The sequence below is a fragment of the Poecilia formosa genome, unplaced genomic scaffold (genome assembly GCF_000485575.1).
Source record: "Poecilia formosa unplaced genomic scaffold, Poecilia_formosa-5.1.2 Scaffold67, whole genome shotgun sequence".
Classification (NCBI taxonomy): domain Eukaryota; kingdom Metazoa; phylum Chordata; class Actinopteri; order Cyprinodontiformes; family Poeciliidae; genus Poecilia; species Poecilia formosa.
In genome coordinates this window covers 645,125-661,723 of record NW_006800006.1, presented here as the reverse complement: position 1 = coordinate 661,723, position 16,599 = coordinate 645,125, and the positions used below count along the sequence as shown (strand labels likewise).

General features: G+C 39.9%; 2 protein-coding genes across 2 annotated transcripts in view; one reads left to right on the top strand and one right to left on the bottom strand.

Moving 5' to 3' along the window:
• LOC103140073 (deoxyribodipyrimidine photo-lyase-like) overlaps nucleotides 1-4,925 on the top strand; it is a 12,259-nt gene extending 7,334 nt beyond the window's left edge. Inside the window, exons 5-11 of the mRNA XM_007555020.2 lie at nucleotides 981-1,207; nucleotides 1,920-2,078; nucleotides 2,455-2,653; nucleotides 2,779-2,931; nucleotides 3,057-3,178; nucleotides 4,101-4,260; nucleotides 4,336-4,925. Coding sequence (XP_007555082.1) covers nucleotides 981-1,207; nucleotides 1,920-2,078; nucleotides 2,455-2,653; nucleotides 2,779-2,931; nucleotides 3,057-3,178; nucleotides 4,101-4,260; nucleotides 4,336-4,484 — 1,169 coding nt within the window. The 3' untranslated portion in view covers nucleotides 4,485-4,925. The remainder of the gene's footprint in view (nucleotides 1-980; nucleotides 1,208-1,919; nucleotides 2,079-2,454; nucleotides 2,654-2,778; nucleotides 2,932-3,056; nucleotides 3,179-4,100; nucleotides 4,261-4,335) is intronic.
• Nucleotides 4,926-9,904: 4,979 nt separating this feature from the next.
• On the bottom strand, nucleotides 9,905-16,105 carry LOC103140072 (neuromedin-U receptor 1-like). Its single transcript, XM_007555019.2, has 4 exons — nucleotides 15,987-16,105; nucleotides 12,897-13,620; nucleotides 11,690-11,926; nucleotides 9,905-10,873 (listed from the first exon to the last, which is right to left on the bottom strand). The coding sequence occupies exons 2-4, from the start codon at nucleotides 13,582-13,584 to the stop codon at nucleotides 10,563-10,565; spliced, it is 1,236 nt and encodes a 411-aa protein (XP_007555081.2). The 5' UTR covers nucleotides 13,585-13,620; nucleotides 15,987-16,105; the 3' UTR covers nucleotides 9,905-10,562.
• Between the last annotated feature and the right edge of the window lie 494 nt (nucleotides 16,106-16,599).

Below are 16,599 nucleotides of genomic sequence, written 5' to 3'. Positions count from 1 at the left end.
AAGATGCTTAAAACAAGAAAAAATAGTTCAAATTAACCAAATATTTTAGCAGGACGAATTTCATTTCATTTTCACTAAATCGGCCCAGAATGAGAAATTCTAACTTTTTTTCGACTTGTAAAGGCAGCAGTAAACATTGCATATTTATCCATAGAGTTCATTTATGCATGCTCAAAGATATTCGTACACCCTCTGTAATATTCAGCCTTATAGTCAGTAAAGATAATTTGCGGTGGTGTATCAGCATCATCCTTGTATTAGGAAAGGAGCTCCTGGTCCTGAAATTTGCAGCTATCTGCTTAAACACAAAGTGTGATTGTCACAATATTAAACGTTCAAACTTGATTTGATGCTAAGAAAAATAATCAAAACCATTTTTGATGCAGTGGCAACATTTTTTTGAATGCACTGCATATTTTTAAGATGAGATTTTAAAAAATCAATTACAGCATGACAGTATTTTAACTTGGTTGCATCCAAAACCAATAAATTAAGCTCTTGTTTATAATGGTATATCATTTGAAAATATCACTTCCCTGTTTGGCAAAAACAGTAGACAAGAAAACTAATGTCTAATAATAGTAATTACAGTGCAGTATTGCTTTTTTACATAGTAAATTTGTCCCTTACTCTACAATTTCTTATTCTGTTTATATAAATAAGTATGTGATATATTTAAATTTCAGTGATATTCTAAAACACTGAAGTGCATGCAAAAAAACAAACAAACCAGGAAGAGGCAAACACTTTTCCAGCCCACTCTAAAACAGGCTGACATTAACGAGCCCAACTTTAACCCCACTGAAAATGTTTGGACTGTGATCTGAACCAGGAAACAGACGGCTGCTTTCACACTTCCTCCGTCCTACTAACCACAGCAGTTTATGTAACTGAGTTAAACCTGTTGCCAGTGAACACACCTTTGGAAGAGTCAGTTGTTTGGCGTTTTAATCAAAAGCTGCATATGGCAGGTTGTTGAGGAACGGTGAGTTTCAGCCTGGCTCTCCTGTCTGCATCCCAACAGGACTGCAAGCAGCTGAACATCCAGTTCCACCTGCTGCGCGGGGCTCCGGGAGAAGTGCTGCCCGGCTTCGTGTCGGATCGTGCTTTGGGCGCCGTGGTGACCGACTTCTCCCCGCTCAGAGAGCCTCAGCAGTGGCTGAACGACGTCAAAAAGAAGCTTTCCAAGGACATCCCCCTCATACAGGTTGGAAGAGCTGAGCACACAGAAAATAACTCACAGCAACTCACACAACTTTGACGTGTCGAAGCTACAAACGTTAATGCTTTTACTGTGATTTTAATAATATAGAGCAACACAAAGTGTGTAACTGTTCAGTGGAAGGAAAGCGGTTAATTGTTTTATTTTATTCCAGGACATAAAAATCTTATAGAACGTTGAATAATTTCACAGAATTCCCATCCAGAACCGCACTGCATTCTGGGGGATGTAGGCACAGTAAAGGCTTTTGCCGCTCAACCTCTCTCAGCCAGCTAAGCTAGGTTGGAGGCATAAATTAATTGGCTCGCTCTTTGGTTACCTAGCAACAACCTGTTGAGTAACTTGTTTGGATAAAACAGGAAAGGTCACGGCAGCAGTTCGGCAGTATTTCGAAGCAAAAAAACCCCCAACTAATCAACAATTATCAATATCGACTGATATGAAACACTTATATTGTGATGCGTTTTTCAGCCATATGGTCCAGAGCAACGTCTTCCATCGTCTGCTGTGTCCCTGTGTGATTTGTGGCCACGCATGCACATCAGATTTTTATGTTTTCATTGGAAACAAAAATGACTATGTATTCCTTTCATACCACGTTGCAATTATTCTTTACTTTGTGTTGAACTACGGTATAAAATTAGCTACATTTGTATTTTTTCCACTGTCTCCTGTTATTTCTGCCCTTTTTTGACAGGTTGATGCCCATAATATTGTTCCCTGCTGGGTAGCTTCACCCAAGCTGGAGTACTCTGCCAGAACCATCAGAGGAAAAATCACCAACCTTCTGCCTGAGTTCCTCACTGATTTTCCTCCTGTAGAGAAACACCAACACGCTGCCACGAGAACAGCCAAAGTAAGTTCACATAAATTTATGAAATATATTCTTAATATTTGTGCATATAAAATAGCAAAATACTGCTTAAAAGTATGGAAACGCTGTGGAAATACCAGCAGATAGATTTTTCACTTCCAGTATCTGAGGTTCAGTATCGGTCGATTCCTATCCGATACAGAAAAACAGCTTAACTGACTTAAAACACAGTTCTTATATTTAACCAAAAAGACATAAATTTACTGAATTACAAATTAATTTGATATCTGCACAATTAAACACACCAGCAGCTTCACAAGCTACAAACATGTAAAAACAAATATTATCTGTTCAGTCAGTTCAATTAGGAGTAGAACGCCCAAAGCTGCTTTGACTTGACCGGTTTGCTCTGCCTCAGCCTGTAGACTGGGACCAGACCCTGGCCTCCCTGGACGTTGACAGGACAGTAGGGGAGCCTCAGTGGGCCAAGCCCGGCTCAGAAGCCGGCATGGCCATGCTGGAGTCCTTCATCGATGTCCGCCTGAAGCTGTTCGCCACCCAGCGCAACGACCCCAACATGGCCGCCCTCAGCCAGCTCTCCCCGTGGATCCGCTTCGGTAGGCAAGAGATGTTTCCGTTAGATCTTCACCGATCTCACCAAAGCCTCACCAAAGTCTGATGTCCTTCTCCTCGTTTCACCCGACTCCGGCTACATACGTTTCTGTGCCCCTCCTCTGATCAGGCCAGCTTTCAGCCCAGCGTGTGGCGCTGCAGGTCCGGCGCTGCGGGAAAAACGCCAGCGAGTCTGTGGCCGCCTTCATCGAGGAGCTGGTGGTGCGCCGGGAGCTGACCGACAACTTCTGCTTCTACAACGAGAAATACGACAAAGTGGAAGGTCAGTAGGATGGGGGCAGGGGGGGTCTTGTTAGAAGTGGTGCGGCAGATATTTCTCCGAATGAATTTAGTAAAAATGAACTCAAGTTTTCTGTTATGATCTTGGATTGTGGCTGTGGCCTCTAGGTGCTTATGAGTGGGCCCAGAAGACCCTGAAGGACCATGCCAAAGACAAGAGGGAGTTCATTTACACCCAGGAGCAGCTGGAGAAAGCACAAACACACGACAAGCTGTGGAACGGAGCTCAGGTATGATAAAATCCACATTAAATATATAAGAGGCATCCAGAATCATTTTTGTAATTTGTTGTATTAACCCTAAAGCGTTAATCACAAACATTAGTTCTACTAAAGCAAAAACCCAACACCATCACGGTTGGCAGCAGAAGCTTTTGCTAAAGCACAACACCAGTACAGTATTTAACAGGAGCTATTGCTATATTACTATACTAATTAACATGGTATTTAGTAGAAGCTAATGCTAAAGCTATTACATCTGCCCTTGAAAGACTACAACCCTGGAGGACCAATTTAGTTTTGACATAATGTACATATTTTATTTACATTATGTCAAAATTATTGTACATAGAATATGTACATTCATTAACATTAAATACAAGATAAACATTGTATTTAATGTTTACCTACTGTCTGTGTCTTATTTTGGTCTGTATGTTGAAATAAAGAGAGAGAGCATGAGGAGAGGAAATGGAACTGCTACATAAACACTTCAAAATAAGAGCATGAATATAAACGTCTAGCTCAGTGTTTCTCAGCCCTGGTCCTCAGCCCCCCTGCTCTGCATGTTTTAGATGTGCCTCTGTTCCAGAACAGCTGATTCAAATGATTGCATGACCATCAAGTACTGCAGAAGCCTGTTAATCACCCAGAGGTACAATTCAGGTGTGTGGCAGAAGGGAAATACCTAAAGCATGCAGGACAGGGGGGCGGTGAGGACCAGGGTTGAGAAACACTGGCCTAACTACTTTCAGAATTTTTAACAGTCGATACTAAAACTTCAACACAGATGTTGAAATTTATTCAACTAAGAGTTTCCAAACAGCATAGAAGAAGCAGACAGAAAAAGTAGTGTATAATTGTGAAGGGGAATATGTGATTTTTAGCATTTCTTTTTTATCTTTTATTTGAACTAAACTTGTTTCCCCATCAGTACCAGATGGTAGCGGAGGGGAAGATGCACGGCTTCTTGAGGATGTACTGGGCCAAGAAAATTCTGGAGTGGACCCGCTCGCCAGAGGAGGCGCTCTCCACCGCGCTGTACCTGAACGACCGCTACGAGCTGGACGGTCAGGACCCCAACGGCTTCGTCGGTGAGAAAAAGCAGGAGCGTCGTTACAGGTCGAGACTTCTTGTTTCTCGTGTTCTCACTCTCTCTTCCTCCGCAGGTTGCATGTGGTCCATCTGCGGCATCCACGACCAGGGCTGGGCGGAGAGGCCAGTCTTCGGGAAGATCCGCTACATGAACTACAAAGGCTGCCTCCGGAAATTCAACGTAGCTCAGTTTGAGAGGAAGTACTGTCCCAAAAAGGCCTGAAGCACGGTGCGCTTGAAAGAATGTAGAGGAAATGTTTGATAAGCTCCATCTCTTACATTTTCCCTCAGGGAGCGTTTTTTAATGTCTTTTTATGCTGTGGATGTTTATTCTTGTCTCTGAAGACATCCAATATGTTATGTTGGGCCTTTATTTCCTTTATTTTCTTTTAAACGCCACCAGCTGATACAAACTGTTTTGCAGGATGTTTTTTTTATATACATATTAATTTTATATGTTTTAGAAACCTGTTTCTGCATTGTTTTGATGCTCATGCCTTTGGAGTCACTGTTACAGCTCTCCTGTGTCTCTTTTTTTAATCTATATTTCTTGGCCTGTGTGATTCTGTTTGCCATAAACAGATCAACTACAGAGAGAAGTTTGTGTTTATGTGTTAATTTCTCTGTTCTTACTGTAATTAATCAAGAACTGCAACATCACAGATTCTTAGTTGAGAGTTTATTCCCAACCAAGTTAATTCTTCTAGTACTTAAATGCAAATTGAAAAATACTGTTTTGATCCCAAAGGGAAATTAGACACTGTGGTAACTCCTATTAATTAAAAATTATTCAGTTACAGTAGATGATGATGGCTGTGGGTAGGAAAGATTGCCTGTAGTCTGTTTTCTTCTTCTCTGATATTGTTCCTCTGCAGTTTATTCTCCAGCTTCCTCCCGTTCTCCTCAAAAACTCCCTGTCTTGTTCCTTAAAGGCTTTTCTTTTTTCTTGTTTAAAAGTGATCCAGGGTTTATTATTAGGGAAACGTCTCTCGGTTCTGGTGGGGATGGTGTTGTCCACACAGAGGTTTAGTTGGTCACACACTCAGTCCTCAGTTGTTGACGTTCTGTCCACTGGCTGGCAAAGAGCGATCCGATCTGTTGCTTCTTCAGCTTCCTGTGACCTCTTTCTGTCTCTGAACAAGAGGTTTATATTTAGAGCAGAGAAGAACAGGGATATAAGTAGCATATATGCACCTTGTTGCCTTTGTGTTTTCCAAATGTCAGTCCCAACCAACAGCATTGATTTTTAATAATTTTTTTTTTTTTTTACGAACATAAAAAACCGGCAGCAGCGATTAATGGGCGAAAAAAAACCTCCTTCATCAAACACAAACTGATATGAAACTGTGTGTCTATATAAGGAATCCTGTTTGAGTCCAATTAGGGAGTGAGCTTTCATTCAGCTCACATGTAATTAAAGAAAACAACACCCTCTCCAGTCCAGCCTAATTATCTGCACTCTTAGCAGAGGATAAAAACCGTCTCTAAAGGAGGCGCTGCAACTCAAACCAGTTTCCTAATTAAAATATGAATCCCCTCATGTTCCCCTTGTTTCAGAGGAAAAAACTGCATATTGTCTATAGATATTTTTTAAATATTAAACTCATTGAAGCTGGGGAATCTATAGTTTTATAGAACCTCTGTCTAGAGTTGAGGGATTAAAGGTGATGCTTTAATCCTTCTGGTACCCTGTTGGCACTGCTGAAGTAAATGTTCAATTAATATTTGGACATGACTCTTATAATTTGTCTCATTTTTAATATCTGGTCTCCTGAAGAAATATACTTTTTAAGCTTTTGCTCTGAAAGAGGCAGTATTATGTTGTCCAGTAGAGTAGAATCACTTAATGGCACAAATAACTGTTAGCTTTAGTTGTTGTAAAAATTATGTACATGTCAAATATGTCTTAAAGAAATTTGACTTCGTAATTTTAATATCTTGAACTTGGGCCTCTGCTTGAGAAACTCCTGCTCTTTTTGAAACTTCGCCTTCAGGAAGTCATCACAACATCGATTGACCCTTTTACAACGTTTTTACCAGTGTTTCACTGAGAAGTAGCTCATATAATGAGCTCAGCTGATGTGCAGTTCCGCAACGTTATTTGCTAATTTCTGCTATGGCTAGTCTGAAGGATCAGAGTGGGGGAGTCACGGGGAAGAGATGCTCTGTGAGGTGTCAGGTTGGAAACACCGTCCTTGAAACCAGACATTATATTGTAATATTTCTATGTCCAGGGACATGAAAACATAAAGGAAAAAATACGGCTGATTCTTATTTTCACAAGAGTTCATCTTTAAATTTTTGTGCAGTTTTGTTCAGATGGACAACTCAGGGTTGTGTTTGTAGCAGACGCAGAGCACATCTGACTAGCTTCCATCACTGATTTACTTTTCCAACAATGTCATGCTGATAAAAGCCGGCATGGGAAATATTACCTATAATAACTTTATGACTTTCTTAGAAAACTTAACAATACTTACTTTAAAAAGTTCTGTGAAGTGCCTTAAGTGTCTTAAATGTCAACATTACATTTCAACTCAAAAATATTAATTAAACCCAAATAAAATGCAGAGAATTAACAGCAGTTTGAATGGTTAAATGAACAGCTAACTGCTTGTTCAATCTCTATCCTCAGATCTACCATAAAGCAAATCATTTCGTCCTACTGGCGAAAGGATCTAATCTCCCGTATCCGTCATGTCTTCAGGGTGGTTTTGCATCATCGCCTCCAAAATGATTACTCTGGTGTGAAATGAACACACCAGCCTTTCCATACCCAGCTCTACAGCTGCTTTCATACATTTGGTCTGTAATTTGACCATTTCAGCAAGTTTTCTTGAAGTTTCTAAATCCAAGCTGAAATACTCATCAGAGTACGTCATTATGATGACTCTGAATCGCTCTTCCGCTTGTGACGAATGAAATCCAGCAACCGTTACGACCGAGATAATCTGCACATCCTCCGACCCGCTGCTTACGTTTCGCTGGGTTGATGTTTCACATCAAGGTTTTTTTTAAATTTTTTTATTTATTTATTTTTTTTATTGTTTCCAGCTCTGGACTTTTACGGCTTTCAGCTCGAAGACGTTCCCACATCCTCCTGCGGAAGTGAAATGAAGCAGATTACACATTTCATTTGGCCTGGCTTCTTTAATTTTCATGGCACCATTCTGCTCACACACACATACTCCCCCCTGATACTTGCTGTAAATGGCGCTGTCTGCTTGAGTGAATGCCATTACTTGGGTGATACAGAGACACGGTGTTTTAAATAGGTCAATTTGCAGAGCCGATATATGTGAGCAGTGTGTTCTAGCCTCGTTACGGGGATGGAAACTGGGGAGAGATTGGTCTTCATTAGCGTTGCTGTGGCACACCCATAATGCTGCATCATTACGAAACCATTTGTCACCACTCAGTAGCTGGATAATCTTTGTCTATGCTCTCATCTGACATCATCTATGCATTTCATTTTCATCCTTTCCATACTGTATGACCAATTTTCCTCATTCTTTTTTCCATCCAGAGGATCTGCTTTTCCTCTTCGCAGTTCGTCATCTGCTTCTTTCAGGAGACATCACGGCAGAGGAGCTCCTGGCAGATCTCATTACTCAAACAGGGTGGCCAGCAACTTGAACTGGGACGTTTACAAGAGACGTTTGTGTGCCATTCTGAAGCTCAGTGAGCGCACCGACTTCCGAGTTACACCAAATAATAAGGATTAATGGAGCATAAAACCAACAGCACTGGTGGAAAACAATTTCCAAATTAGGGACAATGTATTCCTATACTGAACATCTTCAACATTTTATGCAACATAAAGGTAATAAAATGCTTCTATAGGTGTTGAACATAAAATGTTTAACGTCTTATGATGTTGATCGACATAAGAAGAAAAATTGTTCACCAAATCAAGCACATGTTGTGTTATGAGGGAAGTGGTTTTATAATTCACTTCCTCAAAAATATAAAAGAATGAACTTCTGACAAAAAACGTTACAAATTGTTGACCTTTTTCCTTTTAGTATAGTTAATTCAGAAGTACAAACTTCACATTTATGTAATTACAATAATAAACCTTAACTGTGTGTAAAATAAAACTGTTGACTTTTGGTTTGATTACAAAAAGTGTAATCGTCTTTTTGTATTGTGTAACAAAAAAAAATACATGATAAAAAATGAATTAAATTGAATTGAATGGAAAATAACAGATTGTTTCATCATGCAAAATAGATTTTGGATTACAAATTCAAAGAAGCTGCTTTATTTTGGGGTTTTTGTTAGGGCGGGTCGTTTCTGACATGTAGGATAAGGGGAGTAAATAGAATGTTAAGATCCTACAAAGGTTAAGAGACGGGGTCCTTTGGACCCTGTCAGCTTTTCTCCCCTGTTCGCAGTCCTGCGGTGTTGCACTGACCCACGTGCGCTTTTAGGAGTATTTTTTGTGTGGTTTCGAGAACTGAAAGTCCACTCCACTGGCCAAAAATATGGGCAGGCAAAGTGAGGATATGTGACTAAAAAAAAACAAAAAACAATCCAATACTGTGTTGAAGCAGGTCTGTGGTGTCAGCCATATTGATAGTAACATTACGGTGAGTTTTGCAATTCGATGAGTGGCTCTTAAAAACGACAGGCACATTAACAAATGAATTCACTTCTCTTACTTCACTTATCTGACTTTATTTGTCATATTTTATTTATACAGTTTCATTTTCAGCAAGAGGGTGTGAATGGTGACACTTATAAGGTTCACATCATATGTTGTGTGGACGACACAAAACAGCTGCACACCTAAAAGAACTCGGTTTAAAGTGAATTATTTTCCTGATTAGGTGTAATTTTACTGATAATCTAAATATTGACAGCAACATGTTTTCTCAATAGTCCTGTGGTTTAATGTGGTTTGATTTTTTTGTAAAAAAAAAAAAAAAAAAAAATAGATGTGCAGATCCAAAAATTGAAGAAAAAAAAGAAGAGGTTGAAAGTGGTAACACTGAAGGAGCTGTAGTCCAGTAGAGCTCAAAGACAAAATTCACCCCAAATCTTACTGGAGAATGTTTTTATGATCCACAGCCAAACATTTGGGTGATAATTTCAAAAGATAAAGTTGGCACAAAAACATCACCAAGAACACGTGAAGGTGGCAGCACGATTACTTTAGTTCAGATGGAACCGAGGTTTATGTCAAGGCGGAAGGATCTCTGAATAGTTCCCGTATTTTGGCCAAAACGCCGGGTTTTATTTTCCACTGTCCAGGTGAATCCCAGCATGCATCCAAAGCAACAAACCAACCAGTGCGTGAGAAGAAAAGCCGCTTTGAAATGGAGAATGTTCACAAGGCAGTGAATAAAACAACAAAGTCAAGATGTCGGACGTTAATAGACTCTCACTTCTTTTGGTGCCGTTTGTAAAGTTAATTTTTAAGTCAAAAATCAATACCAAATATTTGGGTGCCAATTATTTTGCCTGCCTGTCAAAAGAGAGAAAAAAATACTTTTAATTTTTCAAACTCATATTTTCACTAAGTTAACTATTCATTCATTTATAAATTTTTATGTTGGAGCAAAAATATTTAGCCCTGAAGCTATATTTAAATATTTCACTCACTAACTAAATATTCAGCAAAAATATTTAGCTTGCTAGATAATTTTTTTGTTTGGAGTTAAATATTTAGCTTGGGGTTTAATATTTAACTCGCCAATTACATATTTAGTTTGAAACAGTAACACTTGTAGATGAATTAAAACATGACTTTGGAAAATGAAGCTCCATTTTTTTTGCTCCTATGACATAAAATAAGTGTTAATTATATATCCTAAAAGGTGTGCAGGTTTTAATGTTTTTAAAATCTCTTTCTTACTGTTTATTCAATGTCACATGCTGGTTTTTTTTATTTTGTAAAGCATAATTGCTGCTGAAATGTGCTATACAAATAAAATTTGATTGAACAAAATCAAATCGAGCGGACTTCTGGGTGTTTTTGCATCACAATGATGAGCAATAAATATAGAATTGTAAGCATGTAGCAGTGTAGAGAGTCTTCAGGTTTTCTGCCTATAGGTTACAGCTTTGATGCTTATAATAGAATTTCTTTTTTAAAGCTCTGGTGGTGCAATGAACAGATTTTCCCCCATTTGGAGCCATCATGACATCGGTGGTCAGCCCAGAATCCTCCAGAGGAGTTCGGTGCTCATTAAATTACCATATACACGAACGCTGTGACTCCTATTACACCCCGTTGCTTTTTTTTTTTTTTTTTTTCAGTTACTTCTTTTGCCAATTTATGTCTGACAACTTTCCGCTAAGTCCATTTCTTGCTGCTGTGCGCTTCCTCGCTCGAGGTGCCGCGCTGGCTCTTCTTGAAGTGCGAACGCGCCGGGCAGCCTCTGGCGTGGCACGTGATGTGGCCGAACCGCTCCCTGAACCGCGTCGACATCAGGTTGTAGAGGATGGGGTTGACGGCAGAGCTCAGGTAGAAGCAGACGCCGGAGACGATGTGGACGCCCTCGAAGATCATCAGGTGCCGAGCGGACGACGGGTCGATGTAGCTCCACATCAGGCGGTCCACGTGGAAGGGAGCCCAGCAGAGGCTGAAGACCACAACCAGCACGCCTGGAGGACACCGAGCGGGTAAATTAGGACAACATTGGCCAAGAGACGTTTTCTTTTGTGTTGCCTCGCAAAACTGTTGCACTCCCTCGCAATAAATTAGCAAATACTCCCTGATTTATTTTGTATGCAGTCATAGCGATGACGGATGTTGATTTAAAAGTGCAAATACCTTCAAGCGGCCTCAGTGAAAACATTGTTTCTACATTCTTTGACTCTTTGGTGCATAAACTGGCTGAAAGTCGATCTATTAACCGCTTGTTCATGTTTGTTTGTGCGGTGGAGACATTTAATAACCAACACAAAAAGACACAATACAAACTGTTACCCCACAGAAATGACTCAGTATAGTCCATGTAGTTCGGATGTATTTTTGTTTTTCTTTCCTTCTCACTCAAAGTTTCTGTTTATTGAGAGGGATGGAAAGCCCATGACTGACCTGTTTTGCTTTTGAATGTAGCACATAAGTTTATGGTGCATTTGGTATCATAAAGAAAAAGATAAAAAAAATTAAAAAAAAACTTGAAATGAGATTTTAACATGCATGAAAAAAAAAACTACAAAAACCTTATATTGTAGCAGGAAGACTTTCATAACTCAAGATGCCAAATCATCTGACTACATTGTTGTGAGGGAACACAAAACCTATTGCGTGGGAATCCGATAATTTTGCAACTAAGGCAAAAGAAAAACAATTTCCTCATGTCCACTAGGGGGCTCTGTAAAACTAAACAGCAATCATCACTTAAAATGTCACATTTTTTTCATTTGCTAAGTAACTTAGTGAAAAACATACAAACAAACAAAAAAACCACATACAGAGCATCTTGGTGACTTGCAGGTTGCGCTTGCTCAGCCTCTGCCTGTGGGATCTGGACAAGGAGTCGGGTCCAAGGCTGTCACCATTAGCTGCCACCGTGTTCCTGACCTTCTCCCTGTGCAGCTGCAGGCCAATGAGCAGGTAAAGTATGCTGATGATCAGCAAAGGGAGCGCAAAGAAGACCAAGGTGGAGATCAGGATGATCATGTTGTACATCCAGGCAGGCTTGACCAGATCTAGAGACAGAGAGGCAACGGTGAGAAAGAGGAGATTAGCTAAGATCACAAGATCACGCATGGAGGCATCATAGGATTAAAACTTTATTCAGAAGCAGAAATATCAGATTTTAAAACTCAACAAATAGCATGAAGAATGCTACTGCCTTTTAGTTGTGCCTCAAACTATCAACCCTTTCCACATGACATTGCGCTCTTCAGAAAGCGGCCCACTCCGCAAGGATGGACGTCAAAACAACCTATGTGCTCCTGTAAACCTTGCCAACAAACATTCGGCTGGTCTGTTGAGGTTGATTTTACTGTAAAAATGGTCATAGAGCGCTGCACAAACAGACTATGATGCAATGCAAACTCGTCTTTTTGTGGAAACCTTTTGATGAGTCAAGAAGACGGTGATGGAAAGCAGCCATCAATTGTATGAACTGGCAGTTTCTGGTGTTTTGGTGGATTTGCAGGAAACATCTTTTACAAAGTCAGAAGATTAACGTACATATACTTCATAAGTATGTAAGGTTAGCATGTAATCAAATTTTGCATTATGGCTAAGGTACTCATCTAATCATTAGTAACCATGGAGAAAATGTCACACCATCATGTAGCCTATATCATGGATAAAAAAAAAAGGTAAGCATCTAGATTTTTGTACACTTTTAAGGAGAAACGCTCTTAATGACATAGTGGTATAAATTATGTAATGTTAAGTCAGGCAAGGTCGGCAATTTGATCAAATCAAAAAATACATTCAGAGCAGGTGTGCTAAGCTAACTATTTCCAACTTTTGTAAATACTAGGTGTGCTACTGCCATAGATAAGCTAGCTTGAACATGTAGAAAGCAAAACAACTTGGAAAAACAATCACAGTGGCTCTCTTCAATACTACTGTCCCTCACTTATCACATCCATCATGGCGCCTTCACAGAGCCAATAGGGTGTTAATGATGAACGAATGGGTTTGACATTCAGTACGTACTACAAATGGCAGATCGGGGAAACTCTCGTCCAAACCGTGGAGGAAGCACCACTATCCCATGCAAGCTGGCGTTCGGCACAGCACACAGCATGGACAGCCCCCACAGCACTAAGATGACCCTCTTGACGTGAGCTCGTGTTGCCAGGTACTTGACCTTGAGGGGGTGCACCACCGCCACATAACGTTCCACACTGAGGGCCGTAACGTTGAGGATGGAGGCGAAGCAGACCGTCTCAAACAGAAAGATTTTGAAGTAGCATCCCCCCTCCCCGAGCAGGAAGGGGTAGTTCTGTTGCATCTCATAGAGCTCCAGCGGCATGCCAAGCAGCAGCACCAGCAGGTCCGAGACGGCCAGGCTGAGCAGGTAGTAGTTGGTGGGGGTCTGCATCACCTTGTAGCGCAAAATCACAGTGCAGGTCAAGGAGTTTCCCAGAACACCCACCATGAAAATGACCAGGTAGGTGATACACACAGGAAGAAACCTGGGAGACTTAGCTGGCCCCAGTTGCAGAGTTAGGTACTCCTCCTCACTCAAACACATTTCCCTCACATCTTGTTCAGTCGCACTGGCCAAGACCCAAGAGATGTTCATCCCACACATCACAGCAATCTCCGGGCAGCCCATGTCATTGAAGACCGTGGCAGCGGTCCTGACAAGAGCAGCGAGAGAGCAGTTCAGCTCTGACATCTTGGCAGCTGCAGGTGGGTCTTTCACTTATTAAGTCTGAAGGGAGAAAAGAGAAAGAAGACATTTTTGACTGTCAATCATCAAAATTTTATAGATTAAATTCATTCAATGCAAAGTACATTGTCTCCATTGGCTTGTCTCCAGGAGACACTAGCTGCGTTTCCATTACAAATACACACAAATCTTTGTCGAAAAAAATCACAATTTTGCAATTGGGGGGTTAATAACATCATTACAACAACAAATTTAGGTAAAAGATTAAAACTTTCCACAATTCAATACTTACAATTTTCAATGAATGGTAGACCACAAAGTCCAGTTACAATATTTACTGTTTACTATATGTCCACATGACGTCCACATGGCACAACAGGCTCAGCAGACAGAAAATAACATTATAACAAACTTGTTATCATTTGCCATGATAATGGCAAATGATAATGATGGATTGGCACCTATCAGGTGCTTAAAACCCTATTTATGGGTTTTACGCACTATCCTCCTCTCTGTCTACTGACTGAGGGGATGGACTCACCTGACTGTCATGTATGCCCCTCTCTCTGTTTTCACATAATGGTATGATCCCATTCTCTCACACATGATTGGCCACAAAACTGCCATGCTAATCAAAACACAGTTCCACTGAGCAGAGCCACTGAAAGAGTGAGAGCTGAACAGCGTAAGGGGAAAGAAAAGCGGATAGGCTCCCCTCCTCTCTCTCTCCGTGGCGTCGTCGCTGCACTGCTGTATATGTAGTCCCGTCGTTTTTATGAGTTTTGTAATTCTAACCAGAAACATTCTCATTTTAACGAGCTTTGTAACTCGTGATAGTGAGAAACCTTTTCCCTTTAATGGATTACTGCACCTGAATTTATTACAAGGCTCTGTCGGTTTAATGTTTCCATAGGAGCAACTGTTTGCTTTAGCAAAAGACTCCATTTAAATTTTACGTGGCAGACTTATTACAAACACAATTAAAAGTAGTGTTGTCCATTTATTCACTAAACGTATAGCAGTATTTACATAGTGTTACTTTATAAGTACAATCATCTTTTTATTGTATTTATTTATATTTATTATCTTGTTGTGTTCTTAGTTTTTAATGTGTTTTTTTTATTGTACATCATGAATGACAATCATCTGTAAGTCCTGGTCCTCTGCTCTGTACGTAGAGAAGCTGATGAAGTAAGTCGGTTTTCATCCTCCGTCTGGAAGCTCAGTAGATCTTTTCTGTTTTGAACGACTGGAAAAGCTGAAACTCGCTCAGGGATCGACAGTCGATGTTTGAGAATCCCGTCACATTCGGCGCCTCTCCCTGTTTCTCCGATTAGAAAGCTGCTTATCTGATTTTCATTTCCGTATCGTTATCAGCCGAACACAGTGCTGAATGATATATGAACTGGATATGTGTTTTTCTTTATTGTAACTGACTTCTTAATAAAAAATTAAAAAAATAGCTCATAGATAAAATACTTATATCCTAATTGGTATGCTGATCTGAACATGCTGGATGGTAGAAATTCCTTTTTTGCTCAAAATATTTGCAACATCGTCCATATCAGCTGCTTTTGCGACTTGCTTGTAGATCATCTCTATTTTTAACCAGTAGAACCGGATATTCCCACAGGGACTGGCTGCTAAACCCTCTGGATGCAAAAATTGGCCTTTTAAACATTGTAAAAATATCAAATATGACATACTGTGCTTTAAATCTAAATTTTCAATTAAAACATTTAAAACCAAATCATTCTTGTGATCCTGACATCGCCACATAACCTGCTTCTATTTTACCTGAATCCAGGCGAGAGAAAAAAATAGTCACCGTTTAATCATTTTACTTAACTAATCCTTGACTTTCTAAAACTTTGGATATCTAAGATTAATACATGATTTATTTAAATCATGTCAAATTCAATAATTCTGCTATCTTGTGCCATGCTAATATTATATCTGTAAAAATTATACGTTGCTCTAATTTGCTTTTAACTAACCCTAATACTAATCACCACTTCAATAAGAGCAAATTGTTGCTTCCTGACCTCCTGTAATTGTGTATTTATCTAAAGCAGTAACATTTAGATAAAAGCCACTTCAACCAGGTGATTAATTTAAAGGAAAATAGAATATGTTCAACAACTTCATGTCATTTTTAGCTGTAAAGGTCCAATAATGTTGTTAGGATTCACATAAAATAAAAGTTCAGTTTCATTTAAAAAAATAAACAACAAAACCCTTGTTATTGAATGCTGTCAAATCGATCTCTTTTAAGAATTTGTGTTCCATGCAGTAAAGGCTCCAGGAGAAGCGTTTGTTTGGATTTCCCACAGTGGATTTGTATATAACCCACTCAGCATGCCGCAGTCATTGAGATTAATGTGAGGAAGAAAATAAAATAAACTCACCTCCAGGTTGAGGATCCTGTTGCAAAATGAGAAAAGATACTTTGGAAGGAAATGTTACTCCAGGTTCTTTTTTCTATTCCTTGTTTCTTTACGTTACTTTTAAATCTGGACTGGTCTGGTGCTTTGATTTTCCGTATTTGATGGCCGATGTTCAGCCCACCTCCTTTTCTTTTCTCTCTCTCTCTCTCTCTCTCTCTCTCTCCTGCTCCTACTAACTAAGCAGAAAATCTCGTTTGTTTCAATCACTATCCTCCTTTTTTCCAATTTCTTTGACTCAACTTATTTTCTTCTCTCTTTCCGCCCCCCCCCTCCGTAATCCATCTGGCATCCACTGACACTATCAATATGTTAATTCATGAACACGCCATGACCCACCGTGCTCCGTTTCTATTGCTTTTTCCGCTTTAGGAGCACATATGGCGTTGCAGCAAAAATGGAAGTCGAGATTGCTTTGACCCTGTGTTTGTCTCCTGAACATGGGTAGCGGTGTGTGTTTACAATGCATAGTTTGGTTTTTATACACCCTTATAAGCATTCAGGCGGCAGGCTTCTGGGCCAAAGCGATCTGCTCAGACCCATTTCCTGTCATTTCATGTCAAACTCTGACCAGGCA

What these genes read in the sequence shown, in the direction of transcription:
- LOC103140072 (XM_007555019.2), bottom strand. Translation starts at nt 13,584, where the DNA reads ATGTCAGAGCTGAACTGCTCTCTCGCTGCTCTTGTCAGGACCGCTGCC. An exon ending in TCCCCGATCTGCCATTTGTA is followed by an intron (nt 11,927 to 12,896) that starts GTACGTACTGAA and finishes CTCTGTCTCTAG; the next exon opens with ATCTGGTCAAGCCTGCCTGG. An exon ending in GCAAGTCACCAAGATGCTCT is followed by an intron (nt 10,874 to 11,689) that starts GTATGTGGTTTT and finishes GGTGTCCTCCAG; the next exon opens with GCGTGCTGGTTGTGGTCTTC.